The 24,743-nt window shown below is 38.1% G+C and overlaps 1 protein-coding gene across 1 annotated transcript; it reads left to right on the top strand.

Annotated features, from left to right (window-relative positions):
* The first annotated feature begins 1,105 nt into the window (after window positions 1-1,105).
* kibra (WW and C2 domain containing protein kibra) lies at window positions 1,106-24,649 on the top strand. The gene is made up of 9 exons (XM_068300091.1): window positions 1,106-1,877; window positions 19,395-19,696; window positions 19,762-21,439; window positions 21,508-21,688; window positions 21,751-22,168; window positions 22,231-22,542; window positions 22,599-22,719; window positions 22,784-22,993; window positions 23,053-24,649. Exons 1-9 carry the CDS (start codon window positions 1,642-1,644, stop codon window positions 23,450-23,452), a joined length of 3,858 nt encoding a protein of 1,285 aa, XP_068156192.1. The 5' UTR covers window positions 1,106-1,641; the 3' UTR covers window positions 23,453-24,649.
* The last annotated feature ends 94 nt before the right edge of the window (window positions 24,650-24,743 follow it).

Genomic DNA, 24,743 nt, shown 5'->3' on the forward strand with positions numbered 1-24,743 from the left:
GCTTGACTTATGTGTATTTACATATTTACAGATTAATATATATACATACATAATTTTAGTCGTAGAATTTTTATTTGGTCTATCCGTGTTATGTCTTTTTGCTCAGATTGTTAGATTGCTGTTTATGTTGCAGCGGTTTATGTTGTTTATGAGCTTTTGGATTAAGTAGTTTTTAAGAAATTTGTTTATATCGCTACAGTTGAAGTTGGGAGTGTTGTGGAGGCGGTTTGGTCAGCAAGTTTGTTGCCTTTTGGTAATTAGTCAGTCCTAGTATTTTGAGTTGGGTGACTTAAGGAACTGGAATATTGTTGGAGGATCGGGTACAATTGCAGTTTTGTTTCCTGCAAACATTTGCAGGTGTTGGCATATATTGAGAGATAGTGATGCTCCAGAGTATAAGCACCATTCTTGGATTTTTGCAAAAAGGGAGTCTAGATATTAAAGGATTGGTTTTTTCACTATTGAGTCGGACTACAAGGAAATAATCATCTGCATAGGCCCTAAAATGAATTCTATTTTATACCAAATGATAATAATAACTAAAAACAATAATTTGTATATAATAAGTGCTGAATTGATTCAAATAGTCAAAGCTTTCCGCACAACTCCATCATGGCGAATATTGAAAGAGAAGCTTACGGCGTGAGCGCCAAAAGTTACGGCGAATTATCAACTTTTACGGCTCGGTCGAATTCGGTGCGAGTTGGCAGCGCTTTTTTCCTCTACGGCGAATATTCGTTCGATGTTGGCATCATTCGTATGAGTTCGACTCCGACGTTCGATGTTGGTATTAAATGTTCGATGTTGGAATCCAATGTTGGACTCATCGGTTCGCCGTTGGCATCAACTGTTCCAGTTCGACTCCTTTGCTCGACAGCGTGGTTGGGTCTTACTCCTTTGCTCGACTGCGGTGTTCGAGTTGGACTCTTTTGTTCGATGTGATTTTGTCTTTCATTGTTTTTGTTTGTATTTGCGGCGAGTGGGCAAAAAGTTAGGGCGAATATTCATATTTTTACGGCGAGACGGCAAGAATTTAAATCATGGGCGCTGAGCGAATTCATTTCGCCATGTTGTTGTTTTTTTATTGTTGTTGTTGTTTTCGAAGTGAGCGGACGTGTAACGGATCGTCGCTTAAAAAATTAAAAAATATTAAATATATCGAAAATACGGTAAAATTAATTGAAAATCAGGGAAGAAAACGTGATAAAAGCCTGGAATAATTAAAAATAAATTATTTACATACAATTCCCAGTGCGAAATTATGAAAATAAAAGTGGATCTGGAATTCCTTGCTAATTAGTTTAATTAAAACAACTGCAACTGCATATTGAGAATAGAAAGAGAAAGAAAATAATGCCTGCCTGTAGTGAAAAGATCGCGCGCGCGTGTGTGTGTGTGTATGTGTGTGAGTGAGTGCGCGTGCGTGTGTGTTTGTGTGTGTGTGTGCTGGAATGGAATGCAGTTACGAAAAGAGAGAGAGGAAGAAAGAGAAAAAATAAAATTCATAAATAATTGAGAGCGTGTGTAAAAAAAAACAACGCCCGCGCGCGTCTTCGCAGCTGCTTGGAATTAACCAAAAGAAAAATTGGTCATTCCGCGTAACCCTGAACCGCCCCACCCCCCCCTCCGCACTTCGACAAGATGTCAAATCTGCCACAAACACAGGCTCATCACCTGCAGCCACATCCGCAACATCCGCAGCATCTGCTCCATCATCATCAGCAGCAGCAGCAGCAACAACAACAACAACACGGACACCACAATCACAGTGATTTTCCCTTGCCTGATGGCTGGGATATAGCCAAGGATTTCGATGGCAAAACTTATTATATAGATCACATAAACAAAAAGACCACATGGCTGGATCCCAGAGATCGGTAAGTTAATTGCAGGCTAAATTAAGCAAGCAACAATAAAACAAAAACAAGTGACAGATAAGGAGTTAAAAGAGACAAAAACCCATATAAATGTCCCCCCCGTCCCTGCCCTCCTTGAGAAACCGGAAAGAAGAAAGGAATGCGGCAAGCAAAAGTCGCAGCCGCTGCGGGAGCAGGCACAAAAATAAATTACAAAAAAAAAAAACAGAAAAAAAACTTAAAGTAAACATTCCAATGCTATGATTAAGACTCCAAAAATATAACTGAACTCGGGAGAGTGGCAAGCAGCAACAAACACAAAAACAACATGAAAACAGATACAAACCTCGGCACACAAAAAAACAACAACAACAACAAAAAGGGGCAATGAGGTGGGCTGTGGGGTTTTGGCGACTGAGAGAGAGAGAGAGAGATAGAGGGGAGCAAAAGTTAAATAAAGCTCGGCGAATGATCTGCAAAAAAAACAACAACAACCAAAATTGTAAAAAAAAGGCGAGCAAACTAAAAAATCTCATACGTAATGTGTATGTGCGAAAGAGACGGGGACAGAGTGAGTGAGTGAGCAAGCGAGCCCCACATCAGGCCATGTATCTATGAGATACATTTTAGTGCCGTTCGCTCTCGATCCCTCTCTCTCTCTCTCTCTCTCTATTGCTCGCTCTCTCGTGGTGGGCCTGTCTCTCTCTCATTATGGCTTATTGGGCGGTGAACGGTTGAGCGGGATATGTGGTAAGGGGAAATCTCTTTGCCACCTTATTGTCTGTCTTTTAAACAATTGCAAATGAAACGTTGGAATTTTTTGCCCAGTTTCGAAATAATTGATTTCTGAAATTCTCCTTTTGTACATAGCACTCTCTCCCTATATATGTATGCCTCTGTGTGTGTGTGTTTGTGTGTGCCTGTGTGTATCTACATATGTGTTTCACGCTTTCAATTAACACAAACATTCCCTTTGTTTGTTTCAAATTGCATGGACATTGTTCAAAATGTTTCACTGAATTAAACGCCCAGAAAGTAAAAAAAAACAACAACAAAAAATGCCAGACTACTTTTCTGCTGCAGCGTTAAGGAATTTGTGTTTCCCCCTTGTTCATCTTCCTCTCTTTAGTTTAAGTGAATTATACAGGAAAATATAAAACATTTACGCACTAAAGTTGAAATTATTTTCCAGATTTTCAATTATTACTAATACGACATGTGCGCCAGTTATGAGAAAAATATGTTTTTTTTTTTTGCCATTTTAAACAAATTTGTATTTTTTAAATAGATTTTTAGTTATATAGCCTAGATGTCTGGTCTGATTAACTTAACTTTAAGAAGGCTAAAATGATTGTACAACATGTCGTATGAGTAATTTTGTTTGACATTTTTTGCTTGATTTTGTTTATATTTCAACTGATTGGCAGAGTAAATTATTATTGTTATTTTCCCATTCATTTCCGTCTTTATTTTGGTTATGGTTCGTTTCGAATATTGTAGGTGCAAATTAGGAATTTATTACGTAGTCTTCGCGTATAATAAGCTCTGTTTGACATTTTGCACGTTTCGCATAGTTTATTGTTTGTATTTTTGTTTTTACTACAATTATTTCTGCTCTCTCTATGACAGTCTCGGTCCGTCTATCTCTCTCTCTCTCTATGTCGCACGAGTTGTTATTGAAATATTTTTATTTTTTGAAAATTTGCTGCCGGTAGCGCGCAAAAATTCCAATAAACCATAAATAAATTTCTACAATAAAGCGAAGCGAGCCAGGCCTCGGGTGCCAACAGCAACAACAACAACAACAAAAGACCTCGCCACGTTTGGAAATGGGCAAAAAAAAAAAAATCACCGAAATAAATATACACAAGATAAAAATATGCAAGGTCGAAGTTGTCAATACCCTTGAAATGCCTTTAATATGCCATATATTGATCTAACGATCAAGAAATTATCCCACAGAAGATTTCTTTTTTTAATTGGAGAGACTCAAAAAAGTTCTCAATTTCGTCTGTAGGAAGTTATTAAAAATTTCTTCTTTTATATAATTTTTCAATATTTTGGCTAACTTGGAATACAATTTTGAACTCGTTGCTCAATTCCTTGAAATCTTTTTGTGGGTCGTCGTATCACAAAAATCGTTGAGAATAAAATTTAATTTTAATTATAGATATTGATGATGGGCAAAGCGTTACAAATTTCATTTGAATTCCATGCGGCTCTCTCAATAATTTTGGTTTTCGTTTTTGGTTTTGTTGCCTTTTTGTATTTTTGTTGAATTTAACTTATAAATATTTCACTTGTTTGTACAAGTTTTCGACGGGCGGCGATATTTTAGTGATTTTTTGTTGGGTTTTTGTTTCTCGTTTTTTCTTTTTATTTTGTTGTATAAACAAAAGTTTTAGCAGTGGGCAACAACAACAAAAGCACAAATGTTGGCATTTTTGCTTTCGGCCATGCGACTGGCATTATTTTTTTTTTGCTTTTTGCCAATTGTTTAGCCATAAGAAGAAGAAGAGGAGGAGGAGGACAGAAACGGATAGACAGACAGTGGAATATTTTTGTATTTAAAAAGATATAAAAAAAGACAAAAACATGTTTGGTGACAGTTCGATTTCTTTCGATCTATTCATAAGATGAACATTTCTTCTTCTTCTTCTTCTTTTGGCTTTTTGTAGCTGCTGATCAATTTGGTTTTGGTCTGTCAGCTGGAACTCGTTTGCATTTACATAAAAAATATATCCATGCCGCCAAAAAAAGCGGCCTAGCGAAAGCGGCGGCAAATAGTCCCAAGAGCGGACAGAGTGGCGCCAACTATGTAGAAGCCAATTTGAAGCTGATCGTTTTTGAATGCCTAACAAGACTTTTTGTAAGTTAGATACAAAAGATGGCTAAATCCGATGTGGCGAGAAGAAAATGCAGTCAAAACAAGAGCCAAGACAAGAGTTGGCCAAGAGCTAAGGCATTATGCGTGCCATTATGCATTAGATGTGGCGATTTCTGTCAGAGTCCAAACAAAAATTTGCATAAAATTCAATTTGACTTTAGTAGAGAGATGCCAACATTTGCAACACACACACACACTCACACACACAGCCAAGATATCTCTACACACAGGCATTGCAAGTTGGAAAGCTGCAAAACGGCATTTTTTTATTTAATAAATTGCACAAGGCAATGCAACAACAGCAACAAAAGTGGAAAGAATGCAGATGCAATTGCAGTTTTACTCCACTCACTGTGTGTGTGTGTGTGTGTATGTCTCTCTCTGCGTATGTGTGTGTGTTTGCACAGTGTTAATTGCCTTAATCCAAACCACTCACAACTCGTACAATTTTTTCTTGGGAATAAATTTATTTTAATCAAATTTTTTTCACCAGAAATACTTGAAAATACATAAAACGATTGAATGTGAATTTGTTTTCCGCTTTTCCGCAGTAAATCAATTAATTTTTCACTTTATTCGCTCGAGGTCAATTGTGTGAATAAAAATACATATACATATATACAAAATAGTATCTGAATGGGGTTGCATTTAGCCATGTTGCACTGTGGTTAGCCAGCAAAGCGAAACAGATGCAGATATACACAAGCAAGAGCAGCAACATCGGCAACATCAGCAGCAGCAGCAGCAAGAGCGCATACATTGCATTTGTGCAACAAGTATTTCCACTTAACAACAGCAGCAACAGCAACTACAACACTATGGCTGCTGCAGCAAGTCCAAGTCAAAGTCGAAGCCATGATTACAATTTGATTACGCGCATGAATGCAACGCCAGCAGCAGCAGCAGCAACATTTTCTAGTTTGTTGCCAGCCCAAACGGCCCAAAGCGTTAAAAAATATTTTCTTTTGCACTTGCTGGCAGCCATAGTAGTAGCAACAGCAACTGCTGCAACATCCAGCGACACTCTCCATCCATATATAGATACATAATGTATCTGGCAGATACATAAGCCAACTCTTTAGTCCGCACCGCATGTTTTGCCCATTTTAGCATTGGTTTTTCCACATCTACCACCAGCAACAACAACTGCAACTCACTTTGTTGTAGTTGTAGGTTGCAATGTTGTTGTTCCTGCTGCTGCTGCTGGTCGCTAAAGTTGCCCACGACAACTATAATAACAACAAAAACAACAACAACAAAGTTGCGGACGACAACGATGGAAAAAAGAAAAGAAAAAACAGTTTTCCTGTCCTCGCACTTGTTGCATGTCAGTATGCAGTGGCCAACGTTCTTCAGCACTTCAACACTTGTGATTTTTATCAAGCATAATGATTTCCTTTTCAACATGTGCTAATTAAGAGGGAGCAGCAGCAGCCCCATCTCCAGCCCCAGCTCCAGCTCCATCTCCTCCAGCACCACCAGCATAAATGTAGAAATAGTTCCCTTGTAAAATAGTGTGAGAGAGGTAGCCCTCATTTATTTTTTTTGTTGTTGTTGCTCTGCCCATTGAGTGGCCAGCATATACTATATGTATGTACCTATGTACATATATATCGATTTATAATAATTCAGCTGTCATTTGCACAGCTGAACAATTTTTCACTCACAGAAACTGCAAACGTGAGCAGAAAATTAAGTTGAACTCGTAAGAAGCAAGGGAGTGGGGGAACAACAAGATGTCGATAGAGGGGCTCTCCCTTCCCCTAACCCTCCACCCACCCCTTGAAACGATTCTGTTTCTTTTTTTTGGACTCGGATTTAGATTTCGAGCTGTGGCTGCCTGCACGCGCGTTCCGCAGGCGTTTCTTCTGTTTTTGCACTCGTCTGCATGCTGATCATCATCGTCGTCGTCGTCGTCGTCGTCGTAGTCGCCGCCATGTGCTGAGCTGGCTTCTTCTTCTTCTTGACTGATCGTGATATATGCGTTTGTGTATATGTATACACATCGTGTCCCCAGTCCTCCCCTCTTCCTCTTGCGAATCTCTGCAAAGGTAGCAATTTTCCATGGCATGTGGGGACTATGAAAAATAATAAAGCAAGTGAAATGAAACGAAACGGTCACAGCAACAACAACAGCAGCAGCAGCGCAGGAATGTGCACACTCAAGATAAATTATTGTGAGATACACATTTTGCGATATACATACATACATACATAAAAAGTATTTATCGTATGTAGTTGCTATGCAATTTGATTGTTTTTTTTTTTTGGTTTCAGGCGGAAGGAGAATGACAGAAATTGCTTTATTTGAAACATTTCAACAAGAAATTGCAAGTTATGATGCGATTTTAAAGGGAATTGATTACAGAGCAGATGTATGTATGTAAAGTTCGGGAAAGGATTTTCATATAAATTTCATACAAATCAAACTCTTTTATGGCCCTGTTGATTTCTTATTAGTTATTTAGTTCCAGTCAAAGGGGAATCAATTTTCCACCTCTTTCGTTTAATCATTTGGCGATTAATTGCCCTAATCAGACATACACTTGACATGCTGCAGACATTAAGCATTCTCCTTTTAATCAGCTGTTCCTTTGGCTAAATACTTTATGGCCCAAAACCCACACACACACACACACACACAGAGAGAGAGAGAGAGAGAGATTACACACGGACGCAGAAAGTGGCATTCCATAAAAGAGTCTCTGTCTGATCTCCATGTTTTGGAGTCTTCTGGTTTGGGGTTTACCTTTTGTATTATTTTTCAGTAGCACTTTCCGAATGCCATTTGAGTGCGCATAACATATTCTTAAGTCTCTGCCCCAGAGCTGAAAGGGCAGATGGGCGAATGGGGGTAGGGGAGATGCGACTAAAGCTTATGGCCTTTGCGCAGGCGCACGCGCATTGCCCAGTATCGTCGTCTTCTTCTTCATCATCTCGTAGCAGCAGCAGCAGTCTGGCTGCATAATTAACCTGAACAGCGGGCAGAGAGGGGATGGCAGGGAGATAGAGGAGCTTAAGAAGGGCCAAGCACAGAGAGGAGGAGAAGAAGAAGAATGTTTGCATCTGCATCTGTAACTGTGTATCTTGTAGGTGCTTAAATTGTTGTTGCTGCTGTTCATTCGTTCGTTCGTCTGTGGAATTTCATTTTGTTGTCGAATTTATGGCCTAATGAAGTGATAAGGCAAACAGCAACAACAACGCACTGCGAGAAAACGAGAGAAGGAGAAGGAGAAAGAGACAACGACAGATAGATAGACGGCCATATGTGGACTTTAGCTTTGTATCTCTCTGACATTCCAGGAATGCCTCGAAAATTGTATCTTTTGCCAAGTTTCCTTCGTGTGTGTGTTGTTGTTGTTGTTTTTGGTTGTTGTGAGCTGTCAAAATGTTTACCACAGCGCATAATTCATTTGCTTTGCCTTTTTGGTTTCTTTTGTTGCATTCTTTGGATACTTAAGTGGGAATTTATTGGTTTGTGGGTCAGTTCAAGGAATTTAACTTTAACTCTTTTTTTTTTCTCTCTGTGTTGTTCTTTGTTTTTGTTTTGGTAAAGTAGAGAGTTGAGACGGGGATAAATTTGTTGAAGATTATCTGAAAGAGTCTTATTTGTTGTATATTTTGTAGTTTGCTGAATTTTCATAACAGTAAATCCTTTAAATCCTCTTAATTTGTGGAAATTCCATTCCAATCATTCAATTTATTATATAGAATAGTTCTACTAGGATATATAATGAATGAAAGCGGCTCTTAAAAGTCAAGTGAATGTTCTTATATGGGGCGAAAGGGCGAATGAAGAGGAGGCGGGCTGGGGGGCTTCTTTCTCCTCATTCAACCCCTCACCAATCCGTTGTCACCCATAGAATTTCTCTCAATTCACACACACACACATGAAGGAAAGAACATTTTTATGGGCAGCAAATGTTGCCAAGCGCTTGGAATGTTTGCCAAATACAAAAAGCAGGGCGTAGTATGTGTGTATGTATGTATCTATGTAATGCATGTACAGATATATGTTTGTATGTATGTATCTACGTAGTAGCTTTGGCATTTAAGGCAATGCGCGCATTGCTTTAATAAATGCACACACACACACACATACAAACACACTTACACGAATTGCATTCAATTGGCGCCGCTGCCGCCTTCGAGTTCACAGCAACTTTGAAATATTTTTCAACAGCAACAAAAACAACGCAAGATTGTTGTTGTTGTTGTCGTCGTCGTAGTAGTCGTCAGCCTATTTCCAAACACGAAATGCATTTTACCTCGTTCCGGCATGCACAACGCCCCCTCGGCCGCAGTTTTGTCGTTCGTTCAACTAGCCAACGACAGCGACAACGACGACGACGACGATTGCTGCATAGTTGTTGCTGCTGCTGTTGTTGTTATTGCTGGGCTTGCCCCCAAGCAGCGTTCATTATTCGGGATCCCCTTCTACCTTCACCACTACCAGCAGCAATCCCTCTCCCGCTTTACTCTTTGCTCTCTCTCTCTCGCTGATCGGCAAGCTGCTTGTTTTTCTTGTTCTGCTTTTGGTTGCTCCTTCGCACATTCGCTCGCTCGCTGGCTCTGTCGTCGCCGTCGTCGTCGACGTCGCCGTTTCATAGCGTAAATAGCAAAGTTGCCCCCCGTACAATTTTAGAAGAACTTGTCAAAACCGCATTCCTTTGCCTCTGCTTGCTGCGCAGCTGCTGCTCTGTTGGCTGTATGTGTGTGTGTGTGTGAGTGAGTTGCGTTGCTGGAGGCAGCAGCAGCACAGCAGTTGCTTGCATTTTTGTTGCTTGCTTGCTTGCTGCAACTGCAGCGAGTTATTTATGCATGTTTGTGCGTTTGTTTATTTGTTTGCTTCGCAGTAAATGATCACATACACACACACATACATACATACATACATACATACATACATGCATAGGCATTCTTTTCCAAGTGTGCGTGCGTGCGTATGTATGTATCTATGAGTGTGTGTGTGTGTACATCTGCTGCCGTATTATAAAAATATTTGATCGAACTTCTACTTGATCTTCTGGCCCCCTTACCCCTTGATATTTATTTTCCTTTTTTTTTTTTTTGCCAGTAAAAAATAATTTGTAATTAATTATTTTAAAAATTTATTTTAACAACTCATAGATAACTAATTGGTTTTCAAAGTATTCAATGTATTGAGATCACAATGTACAGTGCCGGATTAAATTATATGAACTCCTTGTTTACAAGGATGGCTAAGATAGAATGTGTCCCTAACTAAAACTAATAACTAACTATCTCTCTTTGGTCCCCCCCCTTTTGTTCTAGATTCTCATTATCTTTACGATCCGACCCTACCCGCCATATTTATATGTGTATACACATAGAACGCGAAACCAAAAAAAAAAAAAAAAATTAAGGAAAAAAAAAAACAACAACCTCGAACGAGAATTCTTTAATCAATAAAAGCCAATTGGTTATGGCCACAAAAACAGCAACAACAAGAACAAAAATTCCATGGTATGCCACGAGCGCTTACCATAAAATCTATGAGTTTTTTGTTTTTGTTTTTGGAAATCTTTCAAGTTGTGTGTGTGTGTATGTGTGTCTGTATCTGTGTGTAAGATAAACAAACAAAACAAAAATCTCTAGGAATTTTTGTTTTGTTTTGCCCGGATTTATATAGAAATTATTGTTATGCCACATTAAGTAGAAATATGAAAAAAAGAAGCAGCCAAAAACAAGAAAAAAAACTACAAAAATTAAACCTGAAGAGAGCGAGAGAGAGAGGGAAGAAAATTATAAACTGCTGCGACAGCAAAAAAATGCATACATAATTTATTTTCAACTCGAACACAACATTTTTGCATACAACAAGCAGAAGAAAAAGACAACAACAAAAATTCAACAAAAGCATATTTATTTATAAACAAAAGGCAAAAGGAAAAAAAATATACAACAAATAACAGAAATGTTAATTGGGCCCATTTGACATGCGGCATTTTTCATTGTCTCTCACTCTAGCCCCCTAACTCTAACCCTCTCTCACTCGCTCTTTCTATAGAATGGCTTTCAGTCGACTTGTGTCTAAATAAAACTAAATATTTGAGAAATTATATTATATTATTGTGTGGGGATACACAGTGGCGGATCCATCAGGGGTACGAATTGAGGAAGTTTCCCCCTTTTATATCCTTCTGATATCCTTTATTATTGGTTTCCAATTATACAAACTTTTATATGTTTAAAAAACTTTAAAGAATTCTTATTTCTCCATATTTTGCTTTGAGATTTTTTCACATTTTCCGCATCTCTACAGAGTATCAAAAAATTTGGTGACACAAAAAGAAATTGAACCAAACGGAATCTCTCTGTTGGCCATGATGTGAGTTCCCAAACTGTCTGCAAAAGCCAAATAGATATCCACGTACAAATATATAGCAGATAAACAGATACTTATACGTGTATTTGTGCATATACATATAAATAAATATTTGCGATTGCCAAATTGTCTGCGAAAGTAAAATAAAAATAATTTTAATTGCCAAAGCACACAAAATAGAATGAAATAAATATTTATTACCTGACATATTTTTGGGAAATTTTCAATACGTTTTTCTCCCTCATTTGGTTCTTGTGGATAGCCCTGAAACAATTTATTACATAGCCATCATATACATATATATATATATATATATAGGAGCTATATCGACTAAATCATATAATTTTATATCAAATGCTACTATATACGATATCTGTCTGTATGCATTGTGATAGAAAATATTGCTTTCGATTTCAATTTGGCAAATAAAACGTTCAATGAGCCTTCCATTTTGTTTTTTTTTTTTTAATAGGGTACATTGTGTCGTCGATCATTTTCGTGTTGTTCTTGTTGTTAGTGTAAGGAATTTGTTCTTTCGTTCGTTCGATCCCCTTTTTGTTGTTCAGTGTGTTTATGGCTCAGTTTGCTTAGTTATTCGCCTGACCTTACGTGTGGAATGCGCCCCGAGGCTTACAATGGAGCTTCCCTCATATTTTTTTCGCTCTCTGAAATGCGCTTATTATTACGAGCAAAAATTCTATCAGATACAGATACACAATATATGTACATACATATGCATGTAATATGGATACATCTATGTATATATGTACATAGGTATATATTTAAGTGTGTAGATCGTACGAGACATTGACGTCGGTTTGCTTGCGCTCGCATTCACGTTTTTGCAGTCGGATTTTTCGCCTTATGATTATTTTAATATACAATATATGTAGTGTGTGTTTGTGTGTGGTTGTTCGAGCACAGTGGCTTGGTTGCTCTGGTATGTGAAGGTCGCAACAGTTGTTTTGTTAATGACAGAGAGTACAACAACGTTGACGACTGCGACGACGACGACGACGACTTGGACTACTACGAATAGTACTACTAAAAATACTACTACTACATGCCACATTAATGACGATCAAAGGCCAAAAACTATAATAATTGGCAGCAGATCATCAGACGACCTCTTACTGATTAGATGCAATTCCACCTCTGACTGAGTAGCTACTAAAACAGCTGCTTTATTTCACCTCTATACGAAACTAAAATGTATATAGACAAATTATTGACTTTTCCCCTTAGAAGTATCACAAGTATCTATAAAATGTTAGCACAACTAACTAAATCTTTCTGTTATCTTTAACGTTTCAATAGTATTTAACCCAATCTAATCCTAAATGCATCTTTGTGTCCATTCTTTTAAAAGTATCTTAATAGTATCTGTGATATTTTGGAATAGTTATTCATTTCCCAGGCAAATTTTATATTTATTCAAAAAAATTGTAACTTATCATCAATAATATAGCTTAAACTCAAATTTATCATCTGTTTAAGAGTATCTTTAGACCTTTTGGGCTGTATCTTCTCTACTACTCATCACCTGTCCGATCTTTAACTCAATGGTGTCTTTGGTTCCACTTGTGCAACTTTTCCCAGAAAGAACTAATGCCAGACAGTCAAATGAAACAAATAAAAAATCTGCTCAGGTGGACGCTTTAAAACAAAAAAAAAACCAAAACTATAACCAAGGCAAAGCAAACTTGGCTCTTCTTCTTTTTTGTATTTGTTCTTGATGTGGCCAAGGTTTCCCTTCCCCTTATATAGAGAACTAAATATGTTTGTATGTATATTTAACAGGAATTTTGTGAAATATGCATAAATACGTATATTTTGTTATATAGAGTATACATATGTATGTATATTTTTTCTTTTTGGCATGTTCCATGTGGGCGACATACAAAAAAAATGTTTCCGAGTTGTTTCGTGTCGAATTGAAATCTTTTATAATGCGCATACCAAGAATTTTTTGCTTTTTGTTGACGTATTGAATACCGTTTGCATATATTCTCTTTTGTAAAAGAATTTCAAGAAGAGAGAAGGAAAAAAGAAGAAATTTTGGCATACAATTTGGTTAAAGATGATTTTTGCATATACACAAAGTGAGCAGAGCAAAATCTCTATTGAAATCGATCGTCGATCGATCGATTGAATGCCTCAATAGCGGCCTCTCCCTCTTCCTTCATCACCATCTGCCACTGTGGCTGTCCGCCCGTCAACAAGTCATAAAAAATCATAAATTTCAATTTAAGTTTATTTTCCTTTTGCCATGAGCCAACCATCAAGTGGGCGCTTTTTCTCTCCACACAAACACACACAGATAAGTCTATGTAAATAGTTGTGTGTGTGTGTTTGTGTATCTATGTATAAATTCTATGAATTTTTTAATAGTTCATTTGTATGCAGTCGGCATGCTCATGGCGCAAAAATTTATTTCAATTGTTCACTTTGGAATTTATGGCAGACATTTTGTGATTTCGAAATGAACGCCAAAAGACCAAACAGCAACAACAAAAACAAGAAAAACAGCACCCACCATGGGATTGGATCGACTTGAATCGGTTGAATTTGGATCGGATCGAATTCATCATCAGTCAGTCAGTCAGTCAGTTGGACAGACAGACATTCAGGCAGTTTATTCTTCTATAAGTTTTCAGGGTCCATCATCGCAGTGTGACGAATGTCATCGGCCCACGCCACTTGGAATGGCTTGAGGTCGTGAGGTTGTTGTTGCGGTGACTCTAAACTTTGTGTAATTGACACCCACATACAGAGAATGAGACACCCTCCCCCCACACACCAAAAATTTCTCATTGGCTAGAATTGTCAAATACTTTCTTAGATAAAAGAAAAGAAAGAAAAACAAAAAACACCAAAAAATATATAAAAGAACGCCTTTGGCTTATCTTGAAATATGTTCAACGCATGCGCAGTTCATTGACTTGACTTGGCTAAGCGGAATATATGTACATATATGCATAGTCAAGTTGGGGCCGACATATGAAATGCATTTGATAAGCTTCACACACACATAGACACAAAATTGCCCCGTTTGGTTGCCACAGAGTTGTTTCCGTTGCGGAAGGAAGTTAGACACGTCGAGATGACTGAGACACTGCGACTAAGATTGAGATTGAAACTGATCTGCACAGGAAATGCAGTTAATATCTTTTTAATTTGTCCAAGAAGCAAGACTGACTAACTAACTGACTGACAGGCAGGCCCACATGAAATCGTTTGTTGAGAAATTCTGTATGTAGCAGCCAACTAGAAACCAAACCAAAATGAAACGAAACGAACAAATTTCAGATAAGATAAAACCTGCGACGTACGACCTTTATAGCGTAATTTGATTAAGCTCAAGACTGCCTGGGGGAGATAAGAGGAAGAAAACTCAACTCCCCAGTTGAAACTACACATATTTCTTTTTCTTCTTCTTGCTTTCTTTCATAATTGTTGTGCGATTAATAGTGTTTAATATTCAACTATTTTTAGCAGTCGTAGATACATAAATTACTTTTGTAGCATCTGTCACTTAGTTTTGCTTAAACAAATGATTAATAAATCTGTTTCCATTTAGAAGTAGAAATGTATTTGCCCAAAAGCTTTAAATTCTATTTATGACTACCTACAGCTATAGTTAGATATGACTAGCTAGTTATTCGACCGACATAATGGGATCACCAGTTTTAAATTGCATAAGATACAAATTCTCTGAGGGAATAATGGAAGCAACTCACAGACTTATTAGATTTTCCCATAAAGCATTCGATTTCTGTTTATATAATGCCAAATTCTAGTCTCTACTATATTGTATCAGGTAAATGCTATTAGTTATGTCAAGGTGATAAAAGATACTTAGATTAAATGTTATATCAAATGTTGGCCAAGTTGGCTTTAGAACAGCTTGTTCGTTGCAATACAAACCGGAACACTTTGTCATTAAGATACTGCGTGGTTGGCTTCTCAGTTCCGGCAGAGAAACGGCAAAAACAAAAAACATACATAATATAATACTGGAAATAGAGTAAAAATGTCTTGGGGAGCTACGTGACTTGAATATGAACGACAAATGAGAGAAGCAAAACATTTACTAAGTAGATCAGCGGGGTTTGAATTTAATATTATGCGTTTAGATATAGATACTCTTTTAAATTATTTTCTTGAATCTTGTGTTAAACTGTTTTAACTGATAAACTGATGAACTGATGCTTGATTGACTGACTGACTGACTGAAGCTTAAAAGATCTCAATTTGAATTGCTAAATTATGTTGAACTGAACAGACTGACTTAATGATCGGCTATTTTTAAATAGAAGCAAATACTAGAAGTCTATAGAAAGAGAGAGAGAGAGAGAAGAGAAGCGAAGAAATGACAAAAAAAAAAAAAAAGGGGGAGACATCGGATTCAGATTGTGATCATTAATTTGTTGTTTTGTCACAACACGTTGTCGACCAGAGCTTAGATCCAAGAACTGGCATATTAATTTTAAATACTTAAAAAATAAACAAATTCCAAAATGGCGGAATAATTTGAATAGAATGTGGGTATTTTTAGGGTTTTTGTTTATTCTGGTTGAGAGTGAGTTGGAAATGGAGATGACATTGAACTATGCTAATGTTAAATGACAGCAAAATCAAGTTGGAATTTCTAAGGTTTTCAAAAATTTCCTAAAAAAATATTCCAAAAGAATGTTAAAAATCATCAATGAGATTACATTTTATGTTCTGAATGAATGAATTTTTAAATTGAATTTTAAGCAATCTGATTTAAGTTTTACGAACTTAGACCACGACAACATTTTAGGGGAAATGAGATCTCGAGTTCTATATCTATATTTCTATTGAAATTATTTTGTCATTCTATATAGGAACGTAAAGATTGATCATATATGTAGATGAGAACTTTCCTGATGAAGATATTCCTTTCGAAATAAAGCTTCTCTAAAGGAACTGAAACTTTTGTCATATGTTTGAGGGCATTTCTTTTGGTATAGTTTTATCTACAGTAACAAATGGTCGACTTTATATTAAGTGTCAATTAGCATAAAAACTCAACGTAAACAGTTAAATAATATTGCTGATATATGTACATATATGCAGTGACATAGTAAGCAACTTCTTGGCATGCCTGAATGTATCTAGATTCCTACATTCAAGTATCTGTATCTAGTTAATTTAAGTGCTGGCTAATGACAACTTCGTCGTCGTCGTCGTCGTCAATGGCCGCATATACTACAGATATTCACACACATACATATATATATAGTGAGTGTGTGTGTGTGTGTGTGTGCTTTACTCAATTGCCATGCCCATGTTTTAACCATATTTTGTTGCTGTTGTGACAACGGAATTCATGCTGAAATATTTTTGGTCACAAAACTTGTTTTTTTTTCTTTTCATTTATATTTTTTTCTTTCTTGTTTTTCTTCTTTAAAGCGCGAATTTATTACAACGTTCAACGTCGTCGTCGTCGTCGATTTTGTTGCTTTTGTTGTTGTCGCCGCGCCATAAATATTTTGTTTACAATATAATATAATTTATGCAGATTTCTTGTCTTGGACAAACATGCATATCAAAAAAACGTTAACGTTTAATGTGGGCTGGCCCCGTCTTTTGGCTAACTGCAAGTCTCACATACACAAACAATCGGTCAGTTAATCAGCCAGAAATCAGAAGGCCGGGCCAAGTTCGGTTAATGTGATAGTTTCTATACTCTGTACACAAAACGCTTTGTATATCAAGAATAAGTTTTATTTTTCAAATGGAATAATATATTTTCAGCCGATGTTATCTACAAAGTTCGTACCAAAAGCCATAGACATTTCTGCCAAGTTTGTATGAGGGCCACAACTACAACATATTGGTTTGTTAGGTAGTTAGTTAGTTAGTTAGTTAGCTAACATCAGCATCAGCAAAAGTGCCAAAGGAAGCCCTATTACTGCCACGCCCATTCAACCTTTTTGGGGTTAGTTCATTCAGTTGTCTACGTTCAGTTGTTGTTTTCTTGTTTCCATTGATTTTTGTCGTTTGATGTTTCGATTTTTTGGTGTCGTTGAGGTCAAGCGCTAATGGAAAACCCATAAAAATTTGCATACGATTTTCTTATTGAGTTAATTAAAGATCCATTAACGCGAAAGATAAAAATGTATTGATTTCCGTGTGATTTAAGTAAACTGTAAAGAAGTAAGGAGACGAAATTGAGTAATGTTTTCTGCTTCTGATTAATTCTAGAAACTGTTGTCTCAGGTGCTGTCAGTTGATGACTTTTCTACGAGTTTTCCCCTCGTCTATTGTTTACGAATGAAAGACAAACAAAAGTGTAGCTCAATTTCGATAGATAGATTAATTGTGTCAAAACAAAACAAAGAATTATGAAATCATTTTGTTATTGTTGACATTAGCAATATTTAACAACAATAAAATCAAACCTCAAGCTCATGCTATTCTATTTTGTTTTGCGATAATCGTGAGTTCGGTTTTATATGTCAAATGTGCATGAGGAGGCTCCACCCCTTGACCCCCAACTCCCCCCTAAAGACAGACAGCTCATGGAAAATGGCACATGTCTTATCGTATGTTTCTGTGATACATTTTTAGACCTTGTTCCCAGTTCGATCTGGGTAGTACATCAATCGCCTTTTAGCGGTGTTAGCTACAAGTAACTCACCTGGCTAATCATTGTTTTTGCGTCCCTGACCAAGTGCACGTTCACATGGCCACGACAAACAATAAAAATTCTCGCTTTAGAATGCCATTAATCTAATAAACAGCTGACAAATCGTCATCGTCATCTACTTGCGGGGGTTTGCGATCTATAGTTTTTTTAAGACCCATCAAGTACCAGTATAGACCAGAGCGATTGCAAGCCACAACTGATTTGTTAATCTCCTTGTTATAAGTTGATCATAAAAATTAAGGGAAATCTATTAAAATATATGTCCACGTATATTACTAATCAGCTTGACCATTTGAGTGGTTATATGATATTTAATCTTAAAGCTTTCAAACCAGAATCTTTTCGATTAATCATTCTTAAGATGTTTAATAACAAGAACTACTACCATAATCTATTTCTGTTTCTTTAGTGCAAATTTTCTTGGAATTGAGAGCTATAAAATGTAGTTTATATTTTGAAAGGCATAAAATGACCCCAATTGTTTAATTTTATTCTCCTTATATATGTATGTACATACATATGTATGTATATGTGTATGTATGCATTGTTGTTAATCATAAATTGAACAATTTTATTTTGATTAGCAATTTGAGAGAATTCTGGCTAAATGAAATTGGCTAGCCAGATATTTCGAGGAAATGCTGGCCAATTGCAACTGAAAAACATATACACAAACATACATATGTATCTAGCCAAGCATATATATCCATTTACGTACATACATACATAAATGTATATATCCAGCGCAATATGGCGAACATTTTATTATCTTGGTTAGCTTCTCTTTTTTTTTTTTTTTAATGGCCGCACACAAATTCCATAGCAATGATTAATTAACCATATGTCTGTTTGTATGCTAGCCTTTAAGAAAAACAAAAAATATTTTTCAATTGAAGCAAGCGCAGCATGTTATCTTCTATATGTATGTATATATGCATACATATGTACATCCATATCTCTACCTATATTTGAACAATCAATTTATGAACATTAGCAATTATCATTGGAATGCGAAAATGTTGTTGTTTAGCTGATATTGAAATTGAGTTTTGCAAACAAACAACAGCAACAACAGCAATAATAATAACAATAAGTTGGCTAAAAGCAACAGGCTTAGCCGCAACGTCAAAGACTTTGTCATCGTCGTCATCGTTTTCGGTTTCTATTTTTTGCCGCAAAGTTGTTGTTGATGTTGTTAATGATGATGATGGGCGACCTCGATAAGATTAGGCCCATATGGCAACAACAATACGCACTGTTGGCCACATGTAGTCGACTGCATAGACATGGACACATTCCTAAAGAGAGTTCAAGACATTTGTTGTTAACATTTTTGTTTTCAACCAAACTGCACACACACATACACACAGGAAATGCCGCTAATCTTATCGAAAGAACGAAAAGTTATAACGAAAAAAACAAAACACAAAATAACCCCAAATGCCTCTCCTTTTGAACTAACTGGCGTGGGAACGGGCTTAAATACAATAAACTTACAGATATATCCAAAAGAAATACTTATCATCTAGGCGGAAATTCATTAGCGATTTCTGTTGTCTTTTGTTGTTTAACAATGTCAGATAAATAATATACATTTCTCTCTGTCTCTCTTTCTCTTTGTAGATACACAAAGCCGCAATCTTTTGAGGATTGTGTAGGAGATGAACTGCCAGTGGGTTGGGAAGAGGCCTATGAACCGAATATCGGACGCTACTACATCAATCATATAGCCCAAAGTACACAGTTGGAGGATCCGCGACAGGAATGGAAGAGTGTGCAGGAGCAAATGTTGAGTGATTATCTATCGGCGGCACAGGATCAATTGGAGAATAAGCGAGAGATGTATGATGTGAAGCAGCAACGACTGCTTTTGGCTCAAGAGGAATACAATCATCTCAACAAACTGGCGGCTAGTCGCAGTAGCTGTAAGTAGTATTAACTGTTCGATTGGTTCTCTTTGACTGACTATCCCTCTACTCTTTGCTTTCAGTATGTTCGTCTTCGAGTTCTATGAGCAGACACGATCCAGAACTTTTGCGTGCCGATCTTATGCTGGCCCGTGAACGTGTGCGTCAACTTAAACAGGAACTGAATCATATTACCAACGATATATCCCACACGGAAAGAGGCATGAATACCCTTTATTCGGTGGGTGAGAAGATCAATGCGAGAGAGAATGGTTGCTATGACATTGCCGAAGTTCAGGCCATACGTGAGGAGATGCTGAAGGTGCACAAATCGCTGGTATCCGGCGAGAAGGTGCGCGAGGAGCTTATGCGTAGTTTGGTCCAGATCAAAAATGAACTCAGCCGCCAGCAGATGAATGAGGAAAATGCTGATCTTCTCAATGCCGCCTCGCCCTTCGATCGGGTGTGTGTGGCCAGCCAAACAGATCTGTGTGGGGCTGGTGAGAGTCTCAATGGCGGTGCAAGATTTGCTGAAATGGCCAAAACCAAACTGCAGTATGCTGAATGGCGTAAGCATATCAAGAAACTGCAACAACAACTGGCTGATCATGTGGAACGTATTGAACCTGGCCAGTTGGAATCGGACAAGGATCGGATTCTGTTGATCCAAGAGAAGGAGAAACTGCTAAATGATCTGAATAGCATTTCACTTAAGTCACGCAGCTTGGAGGAGACTCAAGTGATACAACAGACCAGACAGAAGCTCGAGGATGACCTGAAAGAGGCCTATGAGGCCAATAACACCTGCATTGCCAATCGTCTGCGCTTCCATGAGGAGAAACAACATCTGTTGGATAAGCTGCAAGAGGCCCTCAAGTCCACCAAATTGCTGGAGGAACGTCTCAAGTCCTTCTCATCGGAGAGTACCTTCTCGATTAGTAGCGGAAGCAGTCTTGGCTCTCTCTCCACAGCCAGTAGCAAGAGTGCTTTAAGCTTTACGGACATTTATGTGGATCATTTTGCCGTGGATTCGCCCATCGATGTGGTTGATCTGCAGCGTCGTTCACAGCGTTTCTTCCAGCAGCAGCAGCAACAGCAACAGCAGCATAGATTGCCTCCAGTTCACGGCCATCCTGTCCTGCAACAGCAACAATCCTCGGAGGTTTCTCTATCACCGCGTAGCAGTTTGTCAATTGAAACGCCACCCGCTTCACCAATGAAATACAATGCAGGGGCCGATCAGCCTCAGCTACCGCCTGCCGCCGCCTCCCTGGCACCTCCAAAAGAGGAGCCCACATATGCCAATGCGTTACCCGCCCCTCCCGCCTACACAGCACCGCCACCTGCTCCCATTGCCGCGGTTCGAGCTCCTCATGCCTATGATTTGGACTCTACGGTTCTCGATTGCATGATATTGGAGGCGAAACTGAAAAAACTGAATCTAAACTCGCCTCTCAATTTGGCTGCACCCCTCTCTCCGATCTCGGAGAAGCCATCCCTGTTGGATCTGCCGCAGGAGATGTTAAGTCGCTCGTCATCCACATCGAATACCCGTTCCGTTTCGGCGGCCGTTAGCAATGAATCCGTGGCCGGTGATTCGGGAGTCTTTGAGGCATCACGTGCCCATTTGCCGCGACGCGAATTGGCACAAGTTCAGATTGGTTTAAAATATCTTAAGCAAGAAGGTGTCCTTGTGGTTTCCCTAGAGCGCGCCAACAATTTATTGGCCTTGTGGACAGCCTCCTCAGACAATTCCCAGGTGTAAGTAAACCGAAGATAATTTCTGATTATGTTAGCATGAACTTATTTTTCACCTCTTCTTTATTTAGTTATCTGCGTGCCGCCTTGCTACCCAATTCGCTGACTTCCATACGAACCAAGGCGCTGGGTGACTTCCAGAAGCCCGTCTTCAATGACACATTCGCGGTGCCCATTTCATTGGATAAATTGCTAACCAAGAGCCTGCAGGTCACTGTGGTCTCTATGACGGGACAAAAAGAGGAAATTATTGTAAGCCAATACATCAAATTTATGTTTTATAACGACAATAACACTCTTTGGTTTATTTTCAGGGCACTGTGCAAATCAGCATGGCCGAATTCAACCCAGATGATTCAACTTTAAAGTGGTACAATGTGCTTAGCTCCAAGTTCATACCGAGCTTCGAATCGCTTGACATTCCTTCCACAAGCGCAGCAGCTGCTGCGGCTGCTGTTGCGGCAAATAACTCAAACGCCATTAACAGCAACAGTAACAACAATCGTGAGGAATCCTCAGATGAGTCCACCATTACGTCATCGCAGACATCGACCCTGACGCGCAATCAGGCACCACCCTTGGAACTGCAGGCGCAAATAGCCGAGGAACTGCCGGAGCATGTGCGACTCAATGAACAAGAATGCAGCGATGACGATGACGACGACGCTGATGATGACGATGAGGAAGAAGAGGATGAACAGCAACTCATCGGCACCGAAGAGTTGTCAAATTGTAAGTCATTCAAACGAATTTATACACATGAACAGAATATTCTAATGCTATTTCTATTATAGCAAGCGGTATGCTAGATACTTATCTAAAGATTATGAAGCAGCAATATGCCGATAAGGAAACAAACACCGAGTGTGCCTTCCCACCAGAAAAGTCACGTGCTCAATCTCAACTGTTGGACGACAGGCCAGTGAAACGTTCACAGACCTTCACTCCCTCGGCGGCGGTTAGCAAGAATCGTTACAATTGTCGTCTAAATCGCAGCGATTCGGACTCTGCCATGCATTTCGGTGTCACTCCCCATACCTTCCATCGTGGGGCTGCTGAGCGTCGTTCCCTGCGCTTCCATACCAAGGCCCCCAAAACAGCAACAAGTAAGTTTCGTAAACCAATTGATTTGGTTCAATCTTTAATTTATTTTCTTCCATAGAATTGCATCATACTCATATACCGCGCACCAGTTTGGATCTGGAACTGGATCTGCAGGCCCAGCACAGTAAACTTTTCTTCCTCAATGATCAAATTGCCAAATTGCAAAACCTCAAGGATGTGTAAGTGGCAAAAAAGAGATTTAATCTTTTGATTGAAATTAATTGTGTTTTGTTTTTTTAATAGTTTGCAAAAGGGATGCGAAAGCAAGGATCCCCTTATTGCGGCATGGGCCATTGAAAATGAGGAGTTCCAGCGTCTTGTGGCACGCGCTGATCCCGCCAAATGCCCAGAAGAGCGTCAGCTGCAAAAGCTTCTAATGAAAACCGCCAAAGAAATACATAAATTGCGGAAGACCAAGGTACCCAAAGGATGTCCCGATTTGGTCTCGTTCAAGTGAGTGTTTACTCTTCTTCAAAGTTGTTAAAAATTTCTAATTTCTTTTTACTTTCCAGAGAGAAAATCACATTTTTCACACGTAAGGGCCTATCGGTGCCCGAGCTGCCTAGCGAATTCATTTTAGCCGATGGAGATGCCATCGAGGAAGAGGAGGAAGAGGATGATAATGCTGCTGAGACGGCCATTGCCATTAATACGGCTTTGGTAGCCAGTAGCAATAGAAATAAGAATCTCAGTGAGCATCACCATCGAGCAGCATGCAACAGTGGTGCAGTGCCAAAGCGTTCTGCCACGCCTACTCCTATCACAGCTGCCACAGCTGCTGATGCTTCTTCTGCTCCGGCCGCTGCGGCTGCACCAACAACTGCAGCAACTGTTAGCGATGTCAGCGATGATAAGCCAGATCAGCAGCGTTTCGACTACGTGGTCGATCGCAATTATGGTGTTGAGGTATAGCCCACCTAACATCGCCTTCCCACCCTCGCTGTACATTTTTGTAATTAGTTTAGTATTTATTTTTTAATAAGCAACAAGTATTTATATATGTATAAATGAAGAAAACAAAAAAAAAAAAAATCAACTGATGTAACAAAAATCTGTGCCTTATAGAGAACGTGTTGGACTACCCAATCCAGCCAAGAATTAAACAAAAGAATTATGCAACAAATGATATATATATATATACCTACACATACGAATATATCATGCATTATGCTATGTATTAGTTTTAAACTCTGTACTCTTAAGTTTTATCTATAAATAATGAATCCATAGTCTGTTATATAAATTGACCCCATTTCCCATGCCCAGCCCACTGATGACCACTAAATAAGAAAATTTAGACCCCGCCCCCTATCTTTAGCACGCACATTGCGTGTCCCCCCAAGCCCCACGCCCAAAAAAGATACCTTGAAAATTCATATTGAAACCAACTGTATTCCTGAGACTTGAGCAAAAAAATATACGAATGTTAATGAATATTTTTATATATATATAAACACATATGCATATATAGAAATAGTGATACCTTTTTACACATGCAACAACAAAATATGATAATTCGAAAGAATATAACAAGAACCACATCAACAACAACAACAACAACAAATATATATATTTATTTTACTGATGAATGAATGATTGAATGCATATTACTCTAATCTAATCTGTTTTTAAATTTAGTTAGCTTGCGTTTTTGTTAAGCTCAAAACGAATTCTTTACCTATGTATATTGAAATTTTTTTTATAAAAAAATCCTAAGAAAAACCCATTACAAAAAAAAAAAAACAAGTGAATGTACCATATTATTTAATTGTTAATTGTGAGATAAATAAATGGTAATACTATACAATTGGCCATTGGGAAAACTAGAGAGTTACTTGGACATAGTCTTCTGAGGTTTCCCATGTCTGTTTTATAGTATTGCTGTGGCTTATGTTAACACTAACTAAACTTCCCCTCCCCGCAATTTAGTAAGTACATTCGAAACTAATGCAGAGACCTCTTCTGTTCCCCGCCCCGCTCCCCTACACACATATTTTTCTATTCTATAGTAATTTAGTTGTAATAAATTATATGAAAGTGAATATGTATATTGTAATTGTGCAATAAACAAAATAATAATATTACTGACATAACTCAAACAAACTCAAACCAACTTTCTATTGACTTTTGGAAAAATAATATGAAAACGTTCGTAAGTAATAGATTAAAAAGAAACTTCTGAATATGTTTCCATCAAAAGAGA

The sequence above is a fragment of the Drosophila tropicalis genome, unplaced genomic scaffold (genome assembly GCF_018151085.1).
Source record: "Drosophila tropicalis isolate 14030-0801.00 unplaced genomic scaffold, ASM1815108v1 contig_878, whole genome shotgun sequence".
Classification (NCBI taxonomy): Eukaryota; Metazoa; Arthropoda; class Insecta; order Diptera; family Drosophilidae; genus Drosophila; species Drosophila tropicalis.

Bases quoted from the DNA above. Each gene is read 5' to 3' on its own strand.
- kibra (XM_068300091.1), top strand. From the start codon at position 1,642: ATGTCAAATCTGCCACAAACACAGGCTCATCACCTGCAGCCACATCCG. The intron at 1,878-19,394 runs GTAAGTTAATTG...TTCTCTTTGTAG, and splicing joins TGGCTGGATCCCAGAGATCG to ATACACAAAGCCGCAATCTT. The intron at 22,543-22,598 runs GTAAGTTTCGTA...TTTCTTCCATAG, and splicing joins GGCCCCCAAAACAGCAACAA to AATTGCATCATACTCATATA.